Source organism: Rhyacophila brunnea, unplaced genomic scaffold (genome assembly GCF_057557595.1).
Source record: "Rhyacophila brunnea isolate RB1 unplaced genomic scaffold, BYU_Rbru_1.0 scaffold_20, whole genome shotgun sequence".
NCBI classification, from domain to species: domain Eukaryota; kingdom Metazoa; phylum Arthropoda; class Insecta; order Trichoptera; family Rhyacophilidae; genus Rhyacophila; species Rhyacophila brunnea.
Genome location: NW_028232860.1, coordinates 31,173,473 through 31,197,466, shown reverse-complemented (window position 1 = coordinate 31,197,466; position 23,994 = coordinate 31,173,473). Strand labels below are relative to the sequence as shown.

At 31.1% G+C, this 23,994-nt stretch overlaps 1 protein-coding gene across 1 annotated transcript in view; it reads right to left on the bottom strand.

Annotated features, from left to right (window-relative positions):
• Window positions 1–23,994, bottom strand: part of LOC147071519 (adhesion molecule nephrin-like) — a 488,003-nt gene that overhangs the window by 171,819 nt on the left and 292,190 nt on the right. The window contains exon 4 of the mRNA XM_085947963.1: window positions 21,590–21,700. Within this exon, the coding sequence (XP_085804089.1) occupies window positions 21,590–21,700 (111 nt within the window). The remainder of the gene's footprint in view (window positions 1–21,589; window positions 21,701–23,994) is intronic.

Here is a 23,994-nt window from a genome sequence, read left to right as displayed (position 1 = left end):
TAGGGGTTTAGTTTCAAAATAAAGGACCTGTATGATCAAAAGAGTCAGAGATAATCAAACTAAGCTGACTAGCTGTAAGACTGTGAGAGATAAAAATTACGGAGTAAACAAAGACTAAAAGATTTTGATAACATTTTAGTTATAGTCCTCCCAACCTAATAATTGTTTATATTTTGATTTAGACTTACAAACAAAATCATCAATATTAACGAAACTTGAAATATATAAATCCAATGATAGTGTTATATTTTGATCTTGTTATGAACAGCTGGTAGTTCAGTACAATTCCTTTGATATAATAGTTGGATTTGTCAACAAGAGGATATGCACTCGAATTTAAAGCTAAGCGTTGTAACTTCCTCGGAAAATCTATCCCGCTTGGGAGTTTACATACAAATTTGTTTTTCTTCGCATGACTTGATTTTTCTCGCATTTTCTTTGAGATGTATTTTCTTTTATATTATATTATATATCGTTAAAATTTTGCTTATTGAACGTTCTGCGAACAAAATATGCAAGATCATAATCGTCAGTAGTGTGAGAGAAAAAAATGTTCACAGATGGTTATTTTTCTTTTAAATTTTTATATGAGAATTTATATATACTTTATATTACACAATTTCTATAAAGGTTATTGCAAAATGTTTGTTGAATATTTTAATTAAATTTACATTCAGTACTTTTAGTCGATAGAATATTTTATAATTTTTCCAACGTTTAACACCATGTTACGTACCTAGAAAGGACAATGAACCTCTTTATTTATTATTTTCCTGATATAAATAGTGTAAAAGATATCCAGATTGACTGGAGAATATTGGACTTCTAAAATTTTAACTCAATTATAATTATTTTGCTTTTTCAAGCCCTGTTAGCTTCATTTGATATTATCATCCTCTATAATTATTATAGTTCAGTGGCGAAAGATGGAGATAAGATATAAAGATCAGTCGTAGATAGTGCACACTAAACTTTGTCACTCATACGTTTTTATTTTCATTCAAATAAGACTACATTTTACAGACGGTGTTAGTTAGTTTTTAAAATACAATTAAACCCTGCGAAACCATGCCTTAATAAATTATAGTCAAAAATACTCCTCTATCTATAAAATATCTAAAAGTATGCAATAACTTTGGATATTTTATGGATAAACTAATGTTTTTATCCATTAATTATAGTTTGGTTTAGGCAGGGTTTAATGAATTAAAAAAATGAACCAACAATAATATGTATAATAATATGGATTCTTAATCCAACGAAAACAAATAAGTATAAATGAAAAAGTGTGCACAATGTTGTCGTGTCATCCAAAGTATACCAAAACTATTATAGTTTATTTAGTTTATGCAAGGTTTAATTGATTTTTAAAAATTAACCAACACTATATGTAAATTACAGTCTTAGTTCAATAAAAAAAAAATGCGTATGGCTAACACAGTTTAATGTGCACTATTTGTGGTGGATCTAATAGCCTACCTTTAGCCTTGGCTACTGATATCTCTCGACCATGTCCAATCCTGATACAATCATATGGGCTTCCACAGGGTAGAGGTTTGTATTAACAGATTTTGTTTTTTACGAGATATGGATGTCAGCCACTTGCTCAACCTATGGTATCAACAACTGATATAGTTATGTAGTAAATTTATAAAAAATCTATAAAGTCCACTAGGAATATCGTCATTTTCCAATCAAGAGGAAAATAATAATCTTTTTCATGTAGTTTGACTCTTGGTTGCACTAGTAAAGTTAGTCGTTGTAAGTTAGTTACTATGAAGCAAAGATTTCAATATAAAAAAGTGTGCGGTTTATTACAGCGAGCGAAAAAGTCTTTGACATAATAAATTTCATTTGAATAGGAAGTACGCACAGTACTGATAGACTGATAGTACTGATAGAGGGATACATTCCGTAAAACTTTAAAAGGCACATAACGTTATTTAGACTACTATATAATATACATATATGTATGACGATTATCAAGATAATGTGAACTAGAAGAATACAGGGTAATAATAGGCCGGCGACCAAATAAAAATCTGAAGCAATATATTATATAACGTAATTCCTCGGAAACATAAATTCATTTATAATTTGAAAATATCTCATGCATATTATACACACCAGAAAAAATATTTTGTAGAAAAAAATATGACACCCGACTGGACTTGAACCTGTATCTGCTGGATTCACGCCAGTATGTTTTTCCAATTTTATTTATGCATGAGATTTTTTAAATCAAATTGAAATTATATATTATATTCAGTATATAGAATGTTACATTCTAAATTCTTGGCTCGTATTCGTTGAATAAAAGAAATAGTTTATTAAAAAAATAATTATATTTAATACTTTCTTTACCTTATACTTCATTAAATATTTTTTTATTCAACGATTATTTTGGAGTATGCTGTGTTATCGTAGTACATTTTTGAGCATATATATATATTATATATTTCATCTCTTGATAATGGCCTCTGCAACGAGCCTGAAACGTCGAGAAGAGAAGGAAGAAGGACACACGGTGGAAACCCACAAATCTACCACGATAAAAAACAACCGTGAAAGCCTCAAACATTTTATGCTGTGTTAATTAATTAATTTATTTATTTGCAATTAGAGTTTTTAAATCACTTAATTATTTTTAGCTGTCCAAGAAAATTTCAAACTTCATAAAGAAAACAAACACCGAATTGTTTTTGCATTTTTATTCGTGTTTTTGTTTGTATTATGTTTTATTTTTTTATTATAATCATTTTAATTTTGTTATGTTACATTAATTCTTATTGGCTTTCTGCAGACTTATCTCTTACGCCCAAATTAGAAAATCGTAACTCTATTTGCAATCGTATATGAATGAAGAACGCCCTTTTGCCAGTCTATAGATATTTTTTTTTGTAAACCTAACCTAATATTTAACTTAAAAACACCAAAATGTTTCTTACGCCCTTTTTTCTTGAAATATTTGATATTATCGTGTCTTAGTTTAATTTATTTCCACAAAAAAATTACATTTAATAATATCGAAGAAACTGATAATACTAAGTTAATAAAATTATATATTATATAGTGGCTAAAAATAGTAACCAACGAATGTCTAATACATAATTTTCCCGTGCCTAATTAAATTGATTACAGTCGAGGGTTAAAGGATAAGAGATTCTGACCCTTTAGGTGTCTTATGTTTAACATTATTAATAAACAGCCTATTCAACATTATCAGATTGTAACTTGACTTTTAGGAGATGGGTACCTATGTGTTCTGACATTTTAGTATATGTCAGTTCTTGTTTCTTCAATTACTGACTAGGTAAGTACTATAATAGATGTATTCCAATGAATTATTTATTGCCGTATTATTATTATGTTTATTTATAAAATAGAAACACTTCCGGTTTTAGTATTTATTCAGAGTTCACAAAAATTATTCAACAATAACGGAAAATATTTTAATCGCTACACGAAAATAGATTAACAAGATAAGAAGATGACTCGCTTGATCATTACCAAATGAACATCCCTAAGAATTAGTTCAGTTTAGATAGGTATCACATTTGACAACTAAATAACCATACCTAACACTAGAAACAAATCTCGATAGTGTAAGGTGCTTAGTTTCAAAATAGAAGACCTATATGATTAAAAAGATCACAGCTAATCAGACTAAGCTGACTGTGAGATAAAAATTACGGGGTTACCATTGGGTTAAATCCTAATCCGTCTACATAGCGCTTGCGGCGTCCAGTTAATGGGCAGCGCCATCTGTGGGTATCTTTTCGATGTTATTTCATTACATACTTTTATATTAATATAAACATACGGAGGATGCAATCGTCGGTGATTGAACAACATCATAAGTTCCGTCGCCGTGGCTGAATTTCTCTCACCCTCCAGCGGTGCAACAAAAGCAATGGGCTGGATATGTCGGTTATATGAGTGAACAACCGCTTTATAAATGCCATAATACAGTGGTACCCAAGGGGAACTAAACGCCCCCGGGGACGCCCTAAAATCCACTGGATAGTCATACTGTTCGGTAGGTGTACGTGGCAGCAACAAAGTAAAGGTCATGAAGAGTGCTGAGAGCTACGTTAAACCTTCATCCAGCAGTGGATCGACCTCATCTGATGATAATATTGATATTTTATATTGTTATAATTAAGTTTATAGTTGTTTTCGTAAAAAAAAAGATATACATAATGATGGTTAATAAAAAAAAAAGAAATTATCTCAAGATACAATTTAATTTAAGTAGGTAATACTCTGAACAAAAAAATCGACGCGTGTACTTATGTACGCACGTTAGAAGTAATACTTCTTTGGCGTCACAAAACAAAAACAAAACTTGTGATATAACCTAGATTATTCGACTAGCTCTTAATTATCTTGTCATTTCTCGTTGTTTTTATTTTTAAAGTGACAACTGTCATTCTGACGATTAATCGTTTGTTTACGTATGGAATTGCAAATGGTCGACCATAATAAATTCGTTGCCTAGGCAACGGAACAATTCTACTATCAAACTTGCGTTTGTATACAGCTGACTGATTCGCAGCTATTTTCATATTGTCGTAACGGTGTGCGCGCATGGCTCTCAATTTCACTCTCGCCTCAAAAGAAGTATAGCTTCAAAAAACTTATTTTAACTATTGTGTAGAAACAAACTTAGTGGCATACTTAAAAAAACTGTAAAAAAAATAATTTTACTAGAAAAATGTGATTTATTAGGAATCTCTATAAGAAAAAAATACAGACAATTTGTTTCTAATATCCATTGCACGTGCAGTAATTCGTTGTTATAATGCGATTCCTATAATATTTTATAATGTAATAAAAATAGAAAGCTTATATTTGAAGAGATTTTGAGAATGAAACACTTTTACCGTCTGGTCACCGTCGCTTTTTCTCAATTTGCTTTTGTGTAACATCCGTTTCACACGATATTACTTCATAACGTCGGAAGCAATAAATACGTTATTCGCCTGGCAGTTCTGAGTGCGACAATGGAAAAAATCTTATTTATGTAAAACTCGGACAGGAAATATGGCGATAAATAAACCAAATCCACAGGCGATATTATATTGTGACGTCAGATATCAAAATGATGACGCTTCATATAATTGCAAAAGAAACAATATTATTTTTTATAGCAGTAAATAGACATGTATTTTTAGGTTGAAAAAAAACCGTAAAGATACTCACATTACGATCACATCACATGAGCGCTCGTGTTGTAAAATTCAATAATAAAAACTGAGAATCTACAAAAACATCTTGTTAATTACCTGTACTAATTTGTCACTAAAATCAAAGATACATGGGAGCATTATTATCAATACTCAAAATGTATAAAGTTTCCGAAAATAAAATCGTTCTATCACGCCGAAGGTGACCTTAAAGTGGTTCTGATACATTTTGATAGATTTTTATAACTGATACTATTAACATCATTATAATTTATGGCACTACGACCCTTGGCGGGTCTTGGCCTTTTTCAAAAATTTTCTCCATCCGCGATCCAGCAAGAGCATTTTTTAATCTTTTGTGGTGCAGTCCAGCCATCTTAATGTCGGTCGTCCAGGTATTTTCGTGCTCTTGAGGCGTTGCGTACATAGCCCGCCGTGTTGGTATATCCGGCATTTTATGCACATGGCCGATCCAGTGTAGTCTCTGCATTTTCATATGCCACGTGATATTTTTACTCCCGTAAAGTATGTACAACTGCTCAATATATATTGACCTCCAAATGTCTTGTTTTTGTAGCCCCGAAGATTCTTCTCAAAACTTTCCTCTCCTATTTGCTGAGAAGGTACCCTTAGTTATTTCGTCGTTTGTGTTAAACAAATATTTAATAAACAAGTAAATATACAGTTTCAAAATCATCGCCACCAATGATAAGGTTGTTATTATCATTTATTGCACTGTGGAAAACTGGCATGCATTTTGTTTTACTTTCAAGAATAAAATCAGTGTTTAGCTATGGCTCGAAATCCTAATGTGGAACAGAGCATTGGGATTGTATAAATCTGCCATGGATACCACGGATGGCAGAGAACAGGAGCCACATAGCGCCCTTCAGGAAGAATAAGAAAACATATGTATAGTTTAACTAGTATTATCGGGGTCAGTTATTTGATTGATTCTTAATTTTGTACAAAACCAATTTTGCGTCGTAAAAAGTAGTAAACAATACTAAATTAATTTTAATGTGTATAATATGCATAACTAAAATAATATTATCAGTAGGTGCTAGAAAAATAATTTATATTTAACATACAAAGTTGTCTAAAACTCAATCTCCCTTAGCCATCCTGAGAAGTATTGATTTTAGAATTACCTCTGGACGTGTCGCTGACCGAGTGGATAACCACTAGATTCGTAAGGAGCCACAACTACGTCCTAAAATCCGCTAAAACTAATCAAGTTCGACGGAAATAAGTGGCAGTGAAAACTAGGAGTAGGTAATAGTGCAAAAAGCTAGTAAAAGCTTTGAATAACGATCCTTTCAAATTAAAATACGGTGCAGTATCATTGTAATGTATATTTATACACAAATTAAAATCGTTGACCATATACTAAATACTAAGTAATTGAAATAGTCTTGAGGTATTCAATATAAGCATTAAAAATTATCACTTTGCTTGATTAAATATTCATAAACTGTTTCTTTTATTCAATAAATAATTCACATGACTTCAAAATATAATATTCTTTATTTTGAACTTACATAATTTGAAAACCCTTCAGATATATTAATTTATTATTTTGTCGGACGTGGTATTTTAACAAATATTCTTTCAAGTACATTTATATCGGAGGTATTTTCTAATTATGTAAGTATGTTCGATTACAAATTCTTTTTTTAAGTGATCATCGTCTAAATTGTAATTTAATTACCAAAAAAATATTTAAAATATAGAGTTTAAGGGTCCACGTGCCATGGAAAAGCAAAAAAATAAGTATATTTAGGAGTTAAGCTTGACCAAACCATATAGTAGAAAAGCGTATATTGTGACATCATGACGTAACATATTAATATATTAATTTAAGTTTTATACTATTTCATTTGAGTTGCTTTTTGTGAATAGGTTTTTTCCTTTCGATATCTTAAGGCACTATGCACACTCAACAATGGTTAATGCAAATTGACAACGAATACAGTTAATTTTCATTGAAATAATAAATTAATAATACTGTGTAAAAGATCAAATATGAAAACAATTTTTGAATATTTTAAAGTCTTAAAGTATAAGATTCCGTATTAGATACATCACACTACATTACTACATTCAGTAAGCGCATTAAATATGCATTACTAATAAATAATGGAACTAAGAAACGTGCTGAGAATTTAATAAAATTAGGTACCCACGTAATGAGAAATTTTCCTAAATATACCTAGAACTAAATAAAAATAAATAAACAATGTTAAGGTATACTCCATAATAGGTAAATTGAATGCATTGACCGATACACCAAAATATTAAGCTTTTAAAAGGTATGTTAGCTAAACACACATACCGTCGCTATAGGATTTGTTTCCCGAATAGACCAAATGTCAATTTTAAAGGAGACGAAAAACAAATTTCATTGTCGTATATTTTAATATCAGTAGATGTATCAATCATTCTTTCTATACTGTATGATCGCAACATTATCTAAGAATAGATTCCAAGAATAGTATACTGGTATAAATCATTAAATGCACAGAAAATGCGTTTTATTTACAAGTACTCACTGTAAATTTCACATTACAAAATACACATTCGGGAAATTTTTAGCGCTCTCTCAGAATAATGGATATTTGGGACAAAACATGGACGTTCGGGATTTAAGACCGTAGCGTATTGCTGCACGGCCCACGGATTACTGAGTGGTCAAAAAGTACGCGCCTCAAATGTTATATTTATTTACACGATAATTGTTAATAATTACCTCTACCATTTAAATACTTAATGACCGTAATTACCCAAGTTTGTATGTAATAATAACATGCGGCAATCGCTTTTTCGGTTTTTTTTCGGATTAAGTAATAAAATAGTTTTTAAGTAATTAATTATTTTTTTATTGAACGAATAATTCACAAGATTTAAGAATGTACCATTCTAATAATTGAACATACTTATATATTTTTTTTTAAATCACTTCTGGGAAAATATATTATAAGGCATCTACTACTTCAATTACTAACCGACGTCACGGTCATTTCTCCAATATTTTATGATGGTACTTACTCGTACTTGCTAACAATTTTATATTATTACTTTTTCCAAAAAAAAAAAAAATCTATTTATATATATCTGTATATTATTATATCTATATATTTCTATAATTGACAATTAAACTTATTACAAACCACCAAATAAATATTATATATGTACTATTGTAAGGAATAACAACACACAATAATAGCATGTATAAATTAATAACCATTGGCTGCTAATATTAGGTAGGTACTAATATCCTAAGTATATAATATCCACCAAATAAATAGTTACTAACATACATATAAAATTAAATTAACTATCAGCGCATTCAAAAATAAATAATAGCATCGCCTTTATTTTCATAGAAATACCTAGATTAAAAGTAAAGTAAAGACAAACAATGTTTGATTAATAATAATTTAAAATAATAATTATTTTTTACGTCATAGTAGTTGCCGGGTCATACTGTAGAATTCATATAACCGTTGGGATTTTGTGTCATTTATCAAAACAAAATGCAGTTATTTAGGTTAAAATACTCACTTCCACAACTCTACTGTAAGTTCAAGGTGAACTGGTGATGTATCAGCTATGAATGATCTCTTCAAATTTGATGAATTCACTATTAAAACAATAGTAACGTTAAAAACAATATCAATAAGACTAAATTTGAAAGAAGTCTCCGGACGGCCGAAAAATATGAAAGTGGGCGTGATTGTTTTAGAGCTAGACAGCGTGAACGTGGGAGCGAGATGCACGGCGTGAGCGCGGTTTGATTGGCTAAAGCCATATTCGGGAAATAAACACTCAGCCAGAGATATATTTCGACCGAAATTAACTTGGATATTTAGGTACGAATAGTTGGACATTCGGGAGAACACCACGGAGTAATTGTAACTTAACATAGCGTATTCGGGTTTTTTAAAAAAATATCTCTGTTCCTAGATAAAAATATAATGTTTTTATAAATAATTTCAGTAGAGTTCGATAAAAGAAATTGAACTGCATTAAAATGTCGATTTCGACAAAAATGGATATTCGGGAAACAAATCCTATAGCGATGATACGTACAGACTAAGTTTTTTTTTCTCCATAATATCACTGCCATTTACATAAAATTATAGCTTCGTATGTAAATTCTCAGATTATCTTAACATAACTAAATAGTTAACAGTCTATTACCCCAAAATAAATAACAAAGAAATCTGTAATAGAATTGTGTATCTGTTTCTTTGTAAAAGTGATGACATCTTAGAAAATAATATCGTTCGATATCTTTGTAACCTCATCATATTATAATAAAGATATTCCAACGATATGTACACAAACGGTCCAATGTCATGTCCAAGTAAAAAGATCTAAAGGCCTGTTACAGATGGTGTACTGATAGGATAAGATAAACATGGGTTGGTGAGACTAGTTCTCACACTGCGTGGGCGTTATCCTTAATCTTCCAAGTGATGAAACTATTTGATGTAATAATATTGTGAACGTTCGTATTAAGAGATAACAATTTCTTCTATTATTAGAGTGTTATTAAGACAATAGATTACGAGACTTGTTTACGAATTCGTTTGTTATATATTATTATTATTATTATTAAAAAAAAAATAACAATCATATTAATATATCATATAATTATTATAAGTGAGCATTCTGGTTACAAAGTCAGTTAACTCCATAAACTTTTATTGATATATTACGGCTCGTTTTAGGTAAGCGTTTGGAGGCGCGTTGAGCGGCACGCGCAACTCAAACGTATAACCGTATAACCGTATAAACGTTTAACCAAAAAAAAAGACTTTGTCTACGAAAATTTTCACACATGGTTATACGTTTGAGTTACGCGCACTGCTCAACGCTTTGCCGACTTCGCCCACGTAAGACACCCAGTTATAATCATACAATAGTATCTTACTAATGATTTGAATTCAAGTATTTTTATTGATAAATGTGTTAATCATTATACCAATTAATACATAGAATATTTGATAAGCATTTCATATAAGAACTACTAGTTAAATTCGTCATAATTAATTAAGATGCCCGTAGCTTAATTGTAAAAAGCACACAGATGCGAATCTAGCGGTTACAGATTCAAGTCCTGTCGGGTGTCGTATTTTTTTTTCTAAAAAATATATTTCTATTGGGTATATGCTATGCATGAGATATTTTCGGATTATGTATGGTCAATATATAGATTGTTATATTCTTAAATCTTGTGAATTAACCGTTAAATAAAATAAATAGTTTATAAATAGTTTATATCCAGTTTATCGGCTATTTTCAAAATGTGTTTTCCGCTGTATTTCTGATAACCAAACAGTACCGAATATTCATAACAGAAACTTTAAATTTCTACAACTAAAAGACCGAAACTTCATAAACACCAAGCAGCTGAAAAACCGTAATTTAGTTTTTTCGGAAACGATTTTTTGGATATATGATTTACTGACTCTCATATATCATATATAGGAGTAATTTTACATATTTGTTTTAATTGATTAATTTTAATAAAAATGTATAAAACTTATAACAAAAAATTAGTTTTATATTTAAATCTGATAACCGAACAGTACCGAATATTCTTAAAAAGGGAATTGGTTCTAAAATTCTAAAAGATTTATAAATTGAAATAAAAGAAAATATATACTTAACTGATTTTCTTATCTAAAGAATCGTATACACGACATACTGACTGCAGTGCAGGTGCAGATATTAAGTTGATATAAATAGAGTCGAGGTTTGTATTAACAGATTTTATTTTTACGAGAAATGGATGTCAGCCACTTGCTCAACCTATTAGGACCATACTCTGGCTCATGCACAAATTGAAAAACAATATATGAACTTGCCAGACCCAGGATTCGAACCTGTGACCCTCGAAACTATAGACCGGCGCTTAATCCACGCGGTCATCGTTGGTGTAAATAATAAATACCTATGTCAAAAGACCTTCATCATAATTATTATAACGAATGTTGATCAATATCCGAAAGGTTATGAAAGGCTAAGATAGGTTAGATTTTGGTTCCAAATCTTCTCACTCCTGGGAAGTGTTAACTTTGATATTGTATTGAAACAGGTCGGGATTACTAGAACCTTGACCTTCATATAATAACGCCAAATGATTAAATAATTTATCGAGTGTATTTTTTATCTTCAATTATTGTTGTTATTTTTAACAATAACCGATATTTTGACCAAAGCGATACATGTTTATTGAAATGTTCAATACCTTTGTTCAGCTACTTAAATGTATAGTATCAAAACAAAATGTACTAACAAACTAACTGCCACCGTAACTTCGGACGAATATCGTAGGGAATCACAGGAGGGAAGGGGTAAAATGCAGAATGTTTTTGGTGAAGGGGAAGGTAATGGTCACGTCAGGATCAATACTGTTTTGTAAACTGATTTGTTGACATAATAGAAATCAGAATATTTTTTCGACATAACACGTGTATGGGGTGAAGTATTAAGTTAAGGCTATACCTCAGTTAAGGCATGGTCTAAAAAGATCGTGACTAGGCGATGCGCGGATTGTGCAAATGACGCGAGCCGAACGAAATACAATTTGTCATATAAATCCAACATGCATCCATTTAATGTTCTGTTTATTGTTCTATTAGTAACAATAATAATATATTCATTGACATGTTTTCTTTTTCAAGTAAATGGGTAAAGTTTTTTAGTCATCTTTACACGATTTAAGAATTAATACCCCCCCCCCCGTTGCCATCACGAAACAAATTTACGTGTTCACAGCTCGACTTTCAATCTCCGATTAATAGCGAGTCCAAAATGTCGTCGCACCTATAGTTCAAAATTATTTGCCGTTTCACTGAAGTATACTCTTAAAAACACATCATATCGCTTCGATAAAGAGGTTGATATTGATTTATAAAACAGTGTTCAAATGGAGAGAAATAAACTTTTAATGCGACGCAAATCCGCTATATTGTCAAAGGTGTAGTTTGAAATGGTTTTCAGTGATAAAAAGCAATGTCAAAACCAACTTAACTTAATTTTAAATATTCATTTTATTTCACATTTTACTACTATATATTTTATTATTATTTAAATATATGAGTATAATATACCGATATTATCATTCTCTCAGCTCAAACTAAAAAAAAATCTTTATATGTGCGGCGGTCAATTATTACAAACAAAATATAAAAGTACACTATTTCTTTTATTCTACGAATAATTCACAAGATTTGAGAATGAAACTTTCCGTATTATATTGAATATACATAACTTAAAAACACCTCAGTGGCGAGAACCGGGCGTTGGTTAGTAATGAAGGCAATACATATTTCTTGATTTAAAACACAAAAACCGATATTCAATAAAAACGCAATTTGATAAACATTTCATATAGGATATACTAGTTTAAATTATCGTAATTAAGTAGTCATATTGGTTCGATACCAGTAAATATACGGGTTCAAACCCCGTCAGGCGTCGTATTTTTTTCGAATATGATTTTTTAGTAGGTATATGATACGTTTAATATTTTATTGTAACTGTAGTATCTAAGTTAATACTAGTGGCGAAGGGTGGAGGAGGGATTCGACATAAATAAATAATCCACAATAAACCTTGTCAGTCATATGTATTTGTTTTCTAAGTGTACGATTTACAGATGGTGTTGGTTAGTTTTTTTATAAAATTAATTAAATACTGTGAAAACCATGCTATAATAGATAATAGTCAAAAAATAATCGTCTATATATAAAATATCTAAAACTATTCCATTAAATCATACATAACTTTGAATATTTTATAAATAGAATATTTTTTATCAATTATAGTTTGGTTTAAGCAGGGCTTAATGAATTTAAAAAAAACCAACCAACAACATATTAATTAATAATATGTTTTCAAAACAAATAAGTATGAATGAAAACGTGTGCACTATTTTGTCGAATCGCCCATAACATAACAAAACTAGTATAGCTTGGTTTAGGCAAGGCTTAATTCATTTTTAAAAAATAGCCAGCACCATCTGAAAATTGTAGGCTTAGTCCAGGGGTCGGCAAACTTTTGGACCGAAGGAGCAAAAAATGAGTGGCACAACGGTTAAAAAAAATCGAAAGCCATACCTACATTTGTTTTTATAAATATGATTTATTAAAATGAATTAATCACATTTTATAATTGTTTATTTATTAAGCAAAGAAGATTTCCCGAATAAAACTAACGTAAATATATGTTTTTATTGTTGAAATATCAAATGGAGAAAAATTTAATTTGTTGACTTTTGCAATGGGCGGATTTAAAACAACAACAATCATACCTTTTGCATCAACCATCATGGAGGAAAAATTAGTTTCGTGATAATGTCATTATATAATAATATAATAAGTGTACAAATCAATGATAAAAAATTAAAATTGTGAATTGGGAATTTGGCAAAGAGCCGCACGCCAATACCCAAAGAGCCGCATGTGGCTCGCGAGCCACGGTTTGCCAACCCCTGGCTTAGTCCAATAAAAATAAATACGAATGACTGACAAAAGTTTAATGTGCACTATTTATGTCGGATCTTTACAGCCAACCTCCACCTTTCGCCAATGGTTCATACTAATACCTACGTACATAGACTTTTATTTCATCACAATATTATATTTTCTGTAACGAAATCTTTACAAACTAATAATAAATTATACGTTATCAGTTGGGAGAAAAGAAACAAAGAAACGCGATCATAGACGCTGATAAAGTGTTTGTTCCGACTCTCACATCAGATTCTTTTGTCGTGTTTACATACTATACTAATCCACATGTAACTACATACATATTATATGGCATACAAGTTGTTATCTTTTTGCTAGAGACATACCGGGTTCCTTCTCGGTACAACAAAACGGTATCTACATCTTTGTACCTCATGAGATTGCAAAAGAAGAATATTTGACATTCATTCTGTAATCTAGTACTTCTTAACATTCTCAAGGTGTTTAAATCAAATTCGAAAATTATCGTCGTAAATTAAAATCCAGGCAAGATTTAATTAAGCTTCATTCAAAAATACTCATCAATAGTGAATATTCGATTTATACTAAGCTATTATTCAACATTTACATTAAACCTTTTATTACGATAATTGCTCAACATTATACCACGCAAAGATAGACCCCCTCCAAACAAACCCACCTCACACTATACTCGGTTTTAATCGTGCCCTTACGTTTGTGTGAAGCATCAGCAGTATTTTACGCCTTGTAATAATCTTAGGAGCAGACACCCAAGACTGAGGTTTCCACGCTCTCAAGTGTGCAACTGAGTTGACTTAAATTAATAAAAAGTGACACAGGAGGAAAAGCATAGAATACTAACATAAAAGAAAATTAAATTACCAAGCTAAATAATACGGACATACAAAAACTATTTGAAGAGATTTTTACGTCCGCAATAAGACAATGCAATTTTTTAACTGAAATATAATTGGCCTTTGTGGCGACCAAGTCGGACGGCCCAATGGGGCCAACAGCTGGTTAGACCGACTTAAGTATCTCTTCCCTCTCGGAGCACATTCTCGGACATTATAGAATTGTATTTATCTCTGGAACTATCTATGGAACGGACCAAAGGGAAAAGCTATAGAGAAAGACCCAATGTGAGATGGCAAGACGACATCATAAAGACAGCGGGCCCAGTCCAGTGGGACTCTTTGGAGGAGGCCTTCACCCAAAGAGGGGTTCTTACAAACCAAACAAACTAATTACATGTCACTGTTTAATTTATAAACATTATCTAATAATATAATATACAAAATAAAAAATCTTAATATATATATGTATTACACAAAATATAAAATAAAAATAATAATTAATATTGTATAAACTAGAAAATAAGAAGCTAATACAATTATAGATAGATATATATACATAATAGATATATTCATAGGTTATATAATATATAATTATTAGATATAGTCAATTAACTGTCATTTACTTTTGTTTGTAAGAAATAAAAAGGCTTTTTTATTATTTTATTTATCTCTACACAATATGCAAGTTGTAAATATGGAATTTTCAGTACAATAATCTAAACAAAATTATTAATGAAAACTGAAGCGCCGTGCTTTATATTAGTTTAAATATATGATTTTGTATTAATTACCGAGTATATACAAAATTTCGATAAATATTATATATACTACTAGAAAACATCATTGATTAAACAGCATTGGAGTCAAACTCCAACGCAAATCAAATCTTTTCCTTTATATATGAGTATTCTAGTCTATGAGTTATCGATACGTCTATGAAACATGTAAACTACTTATTACCAATAAGTTTTATCTGATGTACAATATACCTACATTAAATTATGTCAATAGAAACGCGATCACCTAACTTAATTGTCACTCATTTCCGTACCTAGCCAAGTTTATTATTGACGTTTTTGAACTAGAAAATATAAAATTATTATTATTAAAGAAAATACATAATTTTGAAAAACTTATAAACCTATAAGTATTTCATAATTAACTATTTTTTTTAATCAACGAATAATTCACAAGATTTAAGAATATATTATTCTGTTTATTAACATATATAATTTTGAAAAACACTTTCTGAGAGAATATATTATAACCAATAGAAAAAATCTTTTTTGAAAAAAAGTAAGCCAACTCGACGGGGAATCAAACCCTGCATTTCCCAGGTTTATGCCCTATCCGTGCATTACCACTATGCTACGAGGCTACACTCACTTTATTGTTGGGTCTGCCGAATGGCATAATCTGTTCTAACGCCATTACAATAAAGGTGATATTGCTATAAATTCCTGATGCTTTTTGTTGGGTCTGCCGGATGGTTCGGTTCAAACGGGTTCGCTCAAATGAACATTGACATTAGAAACACTGCTCTAACGCCATTACAATTAAGGTCATATTGCTATAAATTCCCGATGCGTGATATCGCATAATGGAAATTGCGTGACGTCTACCTATACATGCGAATGTGCGAATTTACTTGCTAGCTACTGTATTGAGTGCGTCATGTCATTGATTGGTTATAATATATTCTCCCAGAAAGTGTTTTTCAAAATTATATATGTTATATAAGTATTTCAATAATCTAAGAATAAAAAAAATTAACCAAGTGGGACTCGAATTTATATCACAACGTGTGAGTGCTCAATGCTATTGAGAACTATTAATTTACCATGACTGAATATGGGCTGCTTCGAAAAATAACTTTGCAAAACACTGCTCTACCCACACGAGACATCGACTGAGAAAATTTGAGAAATCTGCTGAGGGCATCAAGGATCTAACGTCACGCGAAGTTCATGGCATGGATTATAAACATTTTACGTGACATGGCAATTCTATTTTGAGTACTATTTATGGCCCTTTGCCATACGGTAGAGTGTGTTGATTCACGGCCTTATCTGCGATGTCATTTTAGGTCTTTTGGTACCTATTGCAAGGCTTAGCATTTCATTCACGGTATTTGGGTGTAAACATATGAGGTGACTGACTACTTGAGTATTCCACGCTCGCTTTTGTATACTATCGTTTGTTGCTTATAATGTCAACAAACTCTACCTTAATATATCGGGATTTATATTACAAAAAGGGGTAAGTAAGAATTTTTGACTATTCAGATAAACAATTTATTTTTATTGGTTTTGTCACATTTAATCAAAACAAAAGTTTTTAGTTTGGTTTTAAAAATCTTGATATTATTATACTTAATGGTCACTTGTAATGAGATCATACATCACGTTAAATGACATACAATATCTTCTTTGGCCATATCCGCCCGTTAACTGGAGCATATGGACACCACGCGGCGCCTCCAAAAATTCCTGTCGCTCGCTAGTCTTCTTGCTTCGTTCCAGATCAAACCAGCATCTCGTAGCTCCACCGTATACACTATGTAGATTGTATTTAATGGCCTTCCAAGACGCCGGAATCCGGTCGGCTTGAAGAACAGCAAGCCAGGTTGAAGTTATCTTCTGGCATCCGCAGCACGTGGCCGAGCTAGGTCCAACGTCGCCTCTTCACTTTCAGCGTGACGAGAGGCTGCTTGGTGCGTTCTCTTATCTCCTCGTTGCTCCTAAAGTCATACCACCGCACACCCAGTATTCGTCGCAAACATCTGTTTTCGAAGCTCAGTATACGGTTGCTCTGAGCCTTCGTAAGGTGCCATGATTCGCTACCGTAAAGTAGCACCGTCAGAATGCAAGCGTCGAATATACGGCATTTGGTTTTGACCGAGTACAATGGTGAGTCCTAGACATTCCGCATCGAGTTGAATGTTGCTCCAGCCATTCCCATTCTGATTGCGAGCTCTTTCTGCAAAATGCCATCTCCCGTGATGTGTGCCCCCAGGTACTTGAAACTGTCGACGCTCTCGATGTTTTGTCCGTCGCTAATCAGAGGGAAATCTGGATCAGGACAGGTGCTATACATAGGCGACATACAATATACATAACATGAATCTAATCGAATCTAATGAGCTATGACTTGATTTCGTGGCAATGTCACGTATGTATTTTTATTAAATTTCTTATATCATAATATCATGTAACGTATATTTATTGCACTCGATTGATAGAGTGGTCTTTTATGAAAGCATACATTGCGGCTTTGATCCAGCGGCTGGGTAAAAAATCATGTTGTTTTTTCAAAGTGTGTTTGGTCACTCAATGTCTTACAAATTAATATTCCTTAAAATGTTATTATATTATTCTATCGCGGCTGCATTTACATGACGGGTAGAGATGGAGTAATGCAAATCCCCACTGTAGAAGCCTAGATGCTTCGCTCGCACTCCACTTTCGTCTTTTACACGTGACATAATTATAAACATAACCATCATAATATAATAAAGTACGAGTATATTAGTAAGAGAATAGTCATAAACAGCAATGATAATAATATTATTAATATTATTGTATCTGAGTAAAATCTATCAAATCAGATGATATTAATAATAGAAATTTAAAATAATTGCCGTCATCTTGGTATTTTATAGGTTTACAGTTGCAAAACGTCAAATTTTCCTTCAGATTAATATTATTCACTATTAAAAATATTTAAACAGAAAATCAATTAAATCTGACGATTATACCATTCTTATTATTGAACATACTTACATAATTTTGAAAATACTCTAATGTGTAAATCTTGCCCATTTTTTGAATAATAAAATGCCTAATTCTTGTCAAATTTGGGATCACAGAGATTATCAATATAATATTTTATCGTAAATATTTCACTATAATAATGTCGACATATATTTTACTAATGGTTTTATAAATGATTTTAAAAATTAATAAATATAAAAAATCTTAACACCACTGTCCATGGATGTACTGAAATATGACTATATTCTAAAACATTACAGCGAGAGGTTTAAAAGAATACTATTTTAAGTAATAAAAATACTTTATGCAGCCATCAAATGTTTAAAATAAATATAAAGGATAATAAGGCTTCAAAATTATATAAATAGATTATCTACACCATTAAAAGAATGTCCAGGGTTACGCTCTGAAAATAGCATAAAGCCTCCATTTTGACATACGCTGAGCACGTGGGCCGTTAGTTGCGACAAGTTTTAACTATTGGCCTTTTTAATACCTGCTCATAAGCGCTCTCCGGTGATCGGTTTTGTATTCTAAATTAAAGCATTTATTACTTTAATTACTAACCGACGTCACGGATCACTCCAATATTTTCTGTCGTAACTCACTTGAACTTGCCAATAATTTTAAATAACTATTTTTTTATTCAACGAATAATTCACGAGATTTGAAGAATTTACCATTCTAATTATTGAACATAACTTATTCTAACTCAATTTGAAGAGCGCTTATGAGCAGGTATTAAAACGGCTAATAGTTAAAATTTATTCCAATTAAGCATGGTAGTCGTACCATAGTGGTAATGCACAGGGCGCGATACGTAAGAGACGGAAGGTCGATTCCTGCCGGGTGTCTTACTATTTTCGATTTTTTCTGTTGCATATATTTTCTTATGAGTGTTTTTAAGATTATGTATATCCTAGTTTTGTTTTCAGTTATAAATTATTTTAACTTATATAATATGTTAATATGCAGTGTGTGTAGCAAGAAAAATGTCTATATCCAAAAGAGAATATAAAGAACTGACCAGTGGGTCTATTCTATACTTATCGAACACTAAATTGATAAACAGTATCAAACTTAGGGTAGGTTTGTATCAAAATATTAGCACTTATTGTAACAATTACACGAAGATGGTTTTTATTGTTGCAATAAGTGCGATATTTTAACAGCAGTAAGATAGGTGCTGTTAAAATATAGCACTTATTGCAACAATAAAAACCAACTTCGTGTAATTGTTACAATAAGTGCTAATATTTTGATACAAACCTACCCTAAGTTTGATAATATTTATCACTTTATCACTTTAGCGGTCGATAAGCATAGAATAGACCCACTGGAAATGAAAATAAGTTTACTTATAAGGTTAAAAGTTTCTTCTTGCAATCTCCAGGTTGATGTCAGCTGATTTGTGATACGAGAGAGACACGGAACATCTTTGCGTAAAGTTTAAGTAAGTTCCACGTTAAGCAAGATAGTTGCTCGCAAGACGAGTGAAATGGTGGCTTAGGTCTCGCGTGATCTCTCTTTGCCAGACACGAGATTACTTTAAGCTTGCTTTCATAGAAATTATATCAAGATATTAAAAGTCACAGCCCAAGTTGCAAGAACAAAATGTTTCGATTTAATAGCTACGATATTTTTTAAATTAAAACAAAATTGCAATATTTGTGAAATAGATATCGTCAGGATATTTTCATGTTTTAATGATTTGTAATTCAACATAAGACATAAGTAAGACATTTAACTAAGTTCGTGCACGTGGTATTACACCTAAGTTAAGTTATCGGTCGTTTGAAAAAACATATTAAAATACTTATTGAACATATTACATAACTGGTATACACCTCAGACCTTATTAAATGAGTATATTATACCCACTAGAAAAAATAATATTTAAAAAAAATACGATGCTCGACGGGATTTTAATTTGATAAGCAATTCATGTAATTATGACCTACTAGTTGAAATGGTCTTAATTAGATAGGAGGCTCGTAGCATAATTGGTTAATGTACAGTTGGCGCGATACCAGTGGTTATACGGGTTCAAATCCCGTCGAGCATCGTATTTATTCAAATATGTTTTTTTCTAGTGGGTATATATCTGAGGTATTTTGAAAATATGTATGTTCAATAAAGTGAACGTTACATTCTCAAAATATTTTTAAGGCTATACTTCAGCTGGGGCACGGTCTAAAACGATCGTGACTACGCGACGCGAAGATTGTGCAAATGACGCGTGCAGAACAAAACATAATTTGTCATAAAAAGTCAACATGCGTCCATTTAATGTTATGTTTATTGTTCTATTACTAATAATAATAATATATTCATTGGACATGTTTTCTTTTTCAAGTAAATGGGTAACGTTTTTTGGTCATCTTTACACGATTTAAGAATTAATTCGCTCGTCGCAATCACAAAACAAATTGACGTGTTCACAGCTCGACTTTGGCTCTCCGATTGCTAGCCAGTCCAAAATTTCGTCACACCTATAATTGAAAATTATTTGCCGTTTCTCTGAAGTACCGTCTTAATTATTCGTTAAATAAAAGAAATGGTTTATTTAAATACTTATGCTCTATTTCTCCGTTTTATATAGTATACCAATTAAATTTATTTTACCACCAGCTATCGCCAAGATATTTCATCTCAAAAAAACGATGATTATAGTTAGTTATATTAATGGATTATTAACGTCATAAAATCCCAATTGAAATTACATAATTGAGATATTAAATAACAAAGTTGCCAGAGTAAAACATCACTCATAAGTTAAAATTAATACAAAAAAAAATTGGTAAACCTCGGCGCATAAAGTCGTGGTGAAAAATAAATAGTGTAGTTGGATTTGAATACACAACAAAATAAATTATATTTATTCTGAAATTTAAATGCATATAGGTACCTATCCTTTTAATAGTTTTGATTTGGTTTTTCTTTCCCCTAAATGTTTTCTTTATATTTGTTTCAATTAAAATAATATATTATTATATTTCATTTGATTAGGAATCTGGAGAAAGATAGCATCGTTTTTCAGTACTAGGCTTAAACATGATATTCTTATAATGATATTGCAATAATTTCAGCTTGAAACCTGATACTCCTAAAGTGAGTATCTGTAATACTCATAAAATTGTAAAAATGCACAAGAAAATAATATCTGCGTTTGGTTAAGTATATTTTTCTCTAATTAATGTATGATAATTATCAAACTGTGCTCAGTGAAGTTAAATATAAAAAACATAATATTATAAACTCACCTCCATAAACATCACACCGCAGCATGAGTCGTCCACCCTCAATGAAAGGACCGACTACAGATGTTTTCTCGACCCCTGCTTCGTCCGTCAAGACGATTTTCTGAGGTGGCACTGAAAAGAAGAAAAGGAAAATAAATTAGTTTACCCATTTATAATTTTACATTACATAGTTATACACCATTCGTTTTTATACACTTTACACTTTCACTTTAAATGGACTGCAGAAACATTTGTCATGACTAAAATTTCCTTAGCAGAAAACACTATGCAGAAACATTGTCCTTAGGATCATAATATGTTGTCTATGGTTCACCTCGTCTTAAAGCTTCGTTTGTTTTTTCTATTGAAAATAATACCATATTTAAAAATTCTCTTTTCTATAGTTTAGGTAAATTATTTTGTAATTGTTAAACGATGACAAAAATATGACAAAATTATTATTTAATTATAATACTCTTATGTTTTCGTTATCAGTCATTATATATGATTCCACAGGCACCGCAAGATATTTATTTTAACATGGTAACACTAGCGCCAAGTGTCATTCTGTCTGGCATCTTGTATTTCTCCGGGCTGGCGTATAAAAAGTAAAATAATATTCTGCAACTACAATATGCCAAACGAATTAACACTATCTATATCCATATTGAGATAAATTGTTAAATGAATTTGAGTTTATGGACTGTTTTATAGACACGCAAATTTATTTTCACAGCAGCTGTAAATGGTAATACAGAAGGGGGCGTATTCATAACAAAAGTAGTCTATGGTTAAGGATTCCTTAACTCTATAGTCAGTACAGTCTATAGTTAAGTCATCCTTTTCGGCAACTTATCCTTAAGATCAAAATATTGGATTCTGTATACCGCTCTATGCCAATACTCCAGCGTGGGCCTTTCGAGCAGTGTCTCTCAAACCTTTTTCAGCTCGTAGCTTCCTACTTATATACGCTTGGAAAAAAATAATTTTTAATAAACATGATTGAAACATAAAATAACAACTTTACTGTAACTGTTGTGTAATAAATTGATGTTTCCTTTAATTAATATGATCCTTGTGACTTGTCGTTTTATTACTTATACAGAAATTTATTTGTTTTGTTTACATCTAAATTTTAGTGCAGGTCAATTGTGACCAATGACGGAAACTGTTGTAACTTGCAACGTACGATATTTTACCGCGTTTTTGTTAGCTCGTATTTTTGTTTGTCCGGTGGTTGTTTATCCAGTACAAATCTTGCAATCGATTTTTAACTAACTTACCGACTAGCTAGACATTTGAAAGTTTTAGAATATATCAGAACACGATGCCAAAGCATTCTTTTAATACTTTTAGCCATATTTAACTAGAATTGAATTTATTTTAAGTTAACTCTGTTTTGTATGAAAAGTTATTTCGGAAGAAATCCGTAATCCACTCCACTATTATTGGTTTCTAAGGAGATGGTCATAGCAACTAAATTATTAATATATACGTGCGTTACTATGGAAATAAAAAATGACATTTCAGTATTCTATATTTGTTTGTTTGTTTGTTGCAAAATAGCAAAAAAATGATTTGTTGACAATTGCCTTATTTGTCCTAAATTATTAATATATATAATTGTCAAGTTTATATGATTCAACAGAAAATTTAAAAATGTGGTATAGAAAAAGTTCTTTTTATCTTGTAATTATTTAATTTTTATACGATCGAGCTTTCAGAGAAAAATGAGAATGGATTCTTTATATATTATGGGATTAACACCATTAGTTTATTAAATTAAGTTTTTAAAATATATTTAACAAAAAAATATATATGTGGCATTATTGGTCTTAAAAGAGCATCAGTTTGATTAGAAAATCACTAACAACCACTTAACGTAAAAAAATCTGTATGGCTGACGTTCACCCTGCAGATACTAATGTTAGTATTAAATATGAGAACTCGGACATTTATTTTATACTATTATAGTTTTTAACTGAATGAACCTCTAAACAACTTAAAACAAGTTGTTTATTATTCTGGGGTAAACAATTATCTTGTCATTACTGATGCCAATTATTAGGAAGATAGATAATAACTTTGTTCAACCAAATCTCTTTGGGTAATAATATATTTCATTTGTGTGGTAATGAGTTTTGGTGGACGTTGCTTTATAAAGATTTGAATAAACATGATACGACTCTACTCATCATATATGGTACTAAAACCCTTGATAGGTCTTGGCTTCTTTCAAAAACTTCCTCCAGCGCAATGGCGCAGTCCAGCCATCTCAGTTTCAACCGTCCAGGTCTTTTCTTTCCATCGAAGATTGCACACATAGCCCACCTCACCGATATATATTTCGGCAGTACATGCATGTGGTCGATCTAACGCAGTGTTTGAATTTTTATATGGCACGTGATGTTTTCGCCCTCATAAAG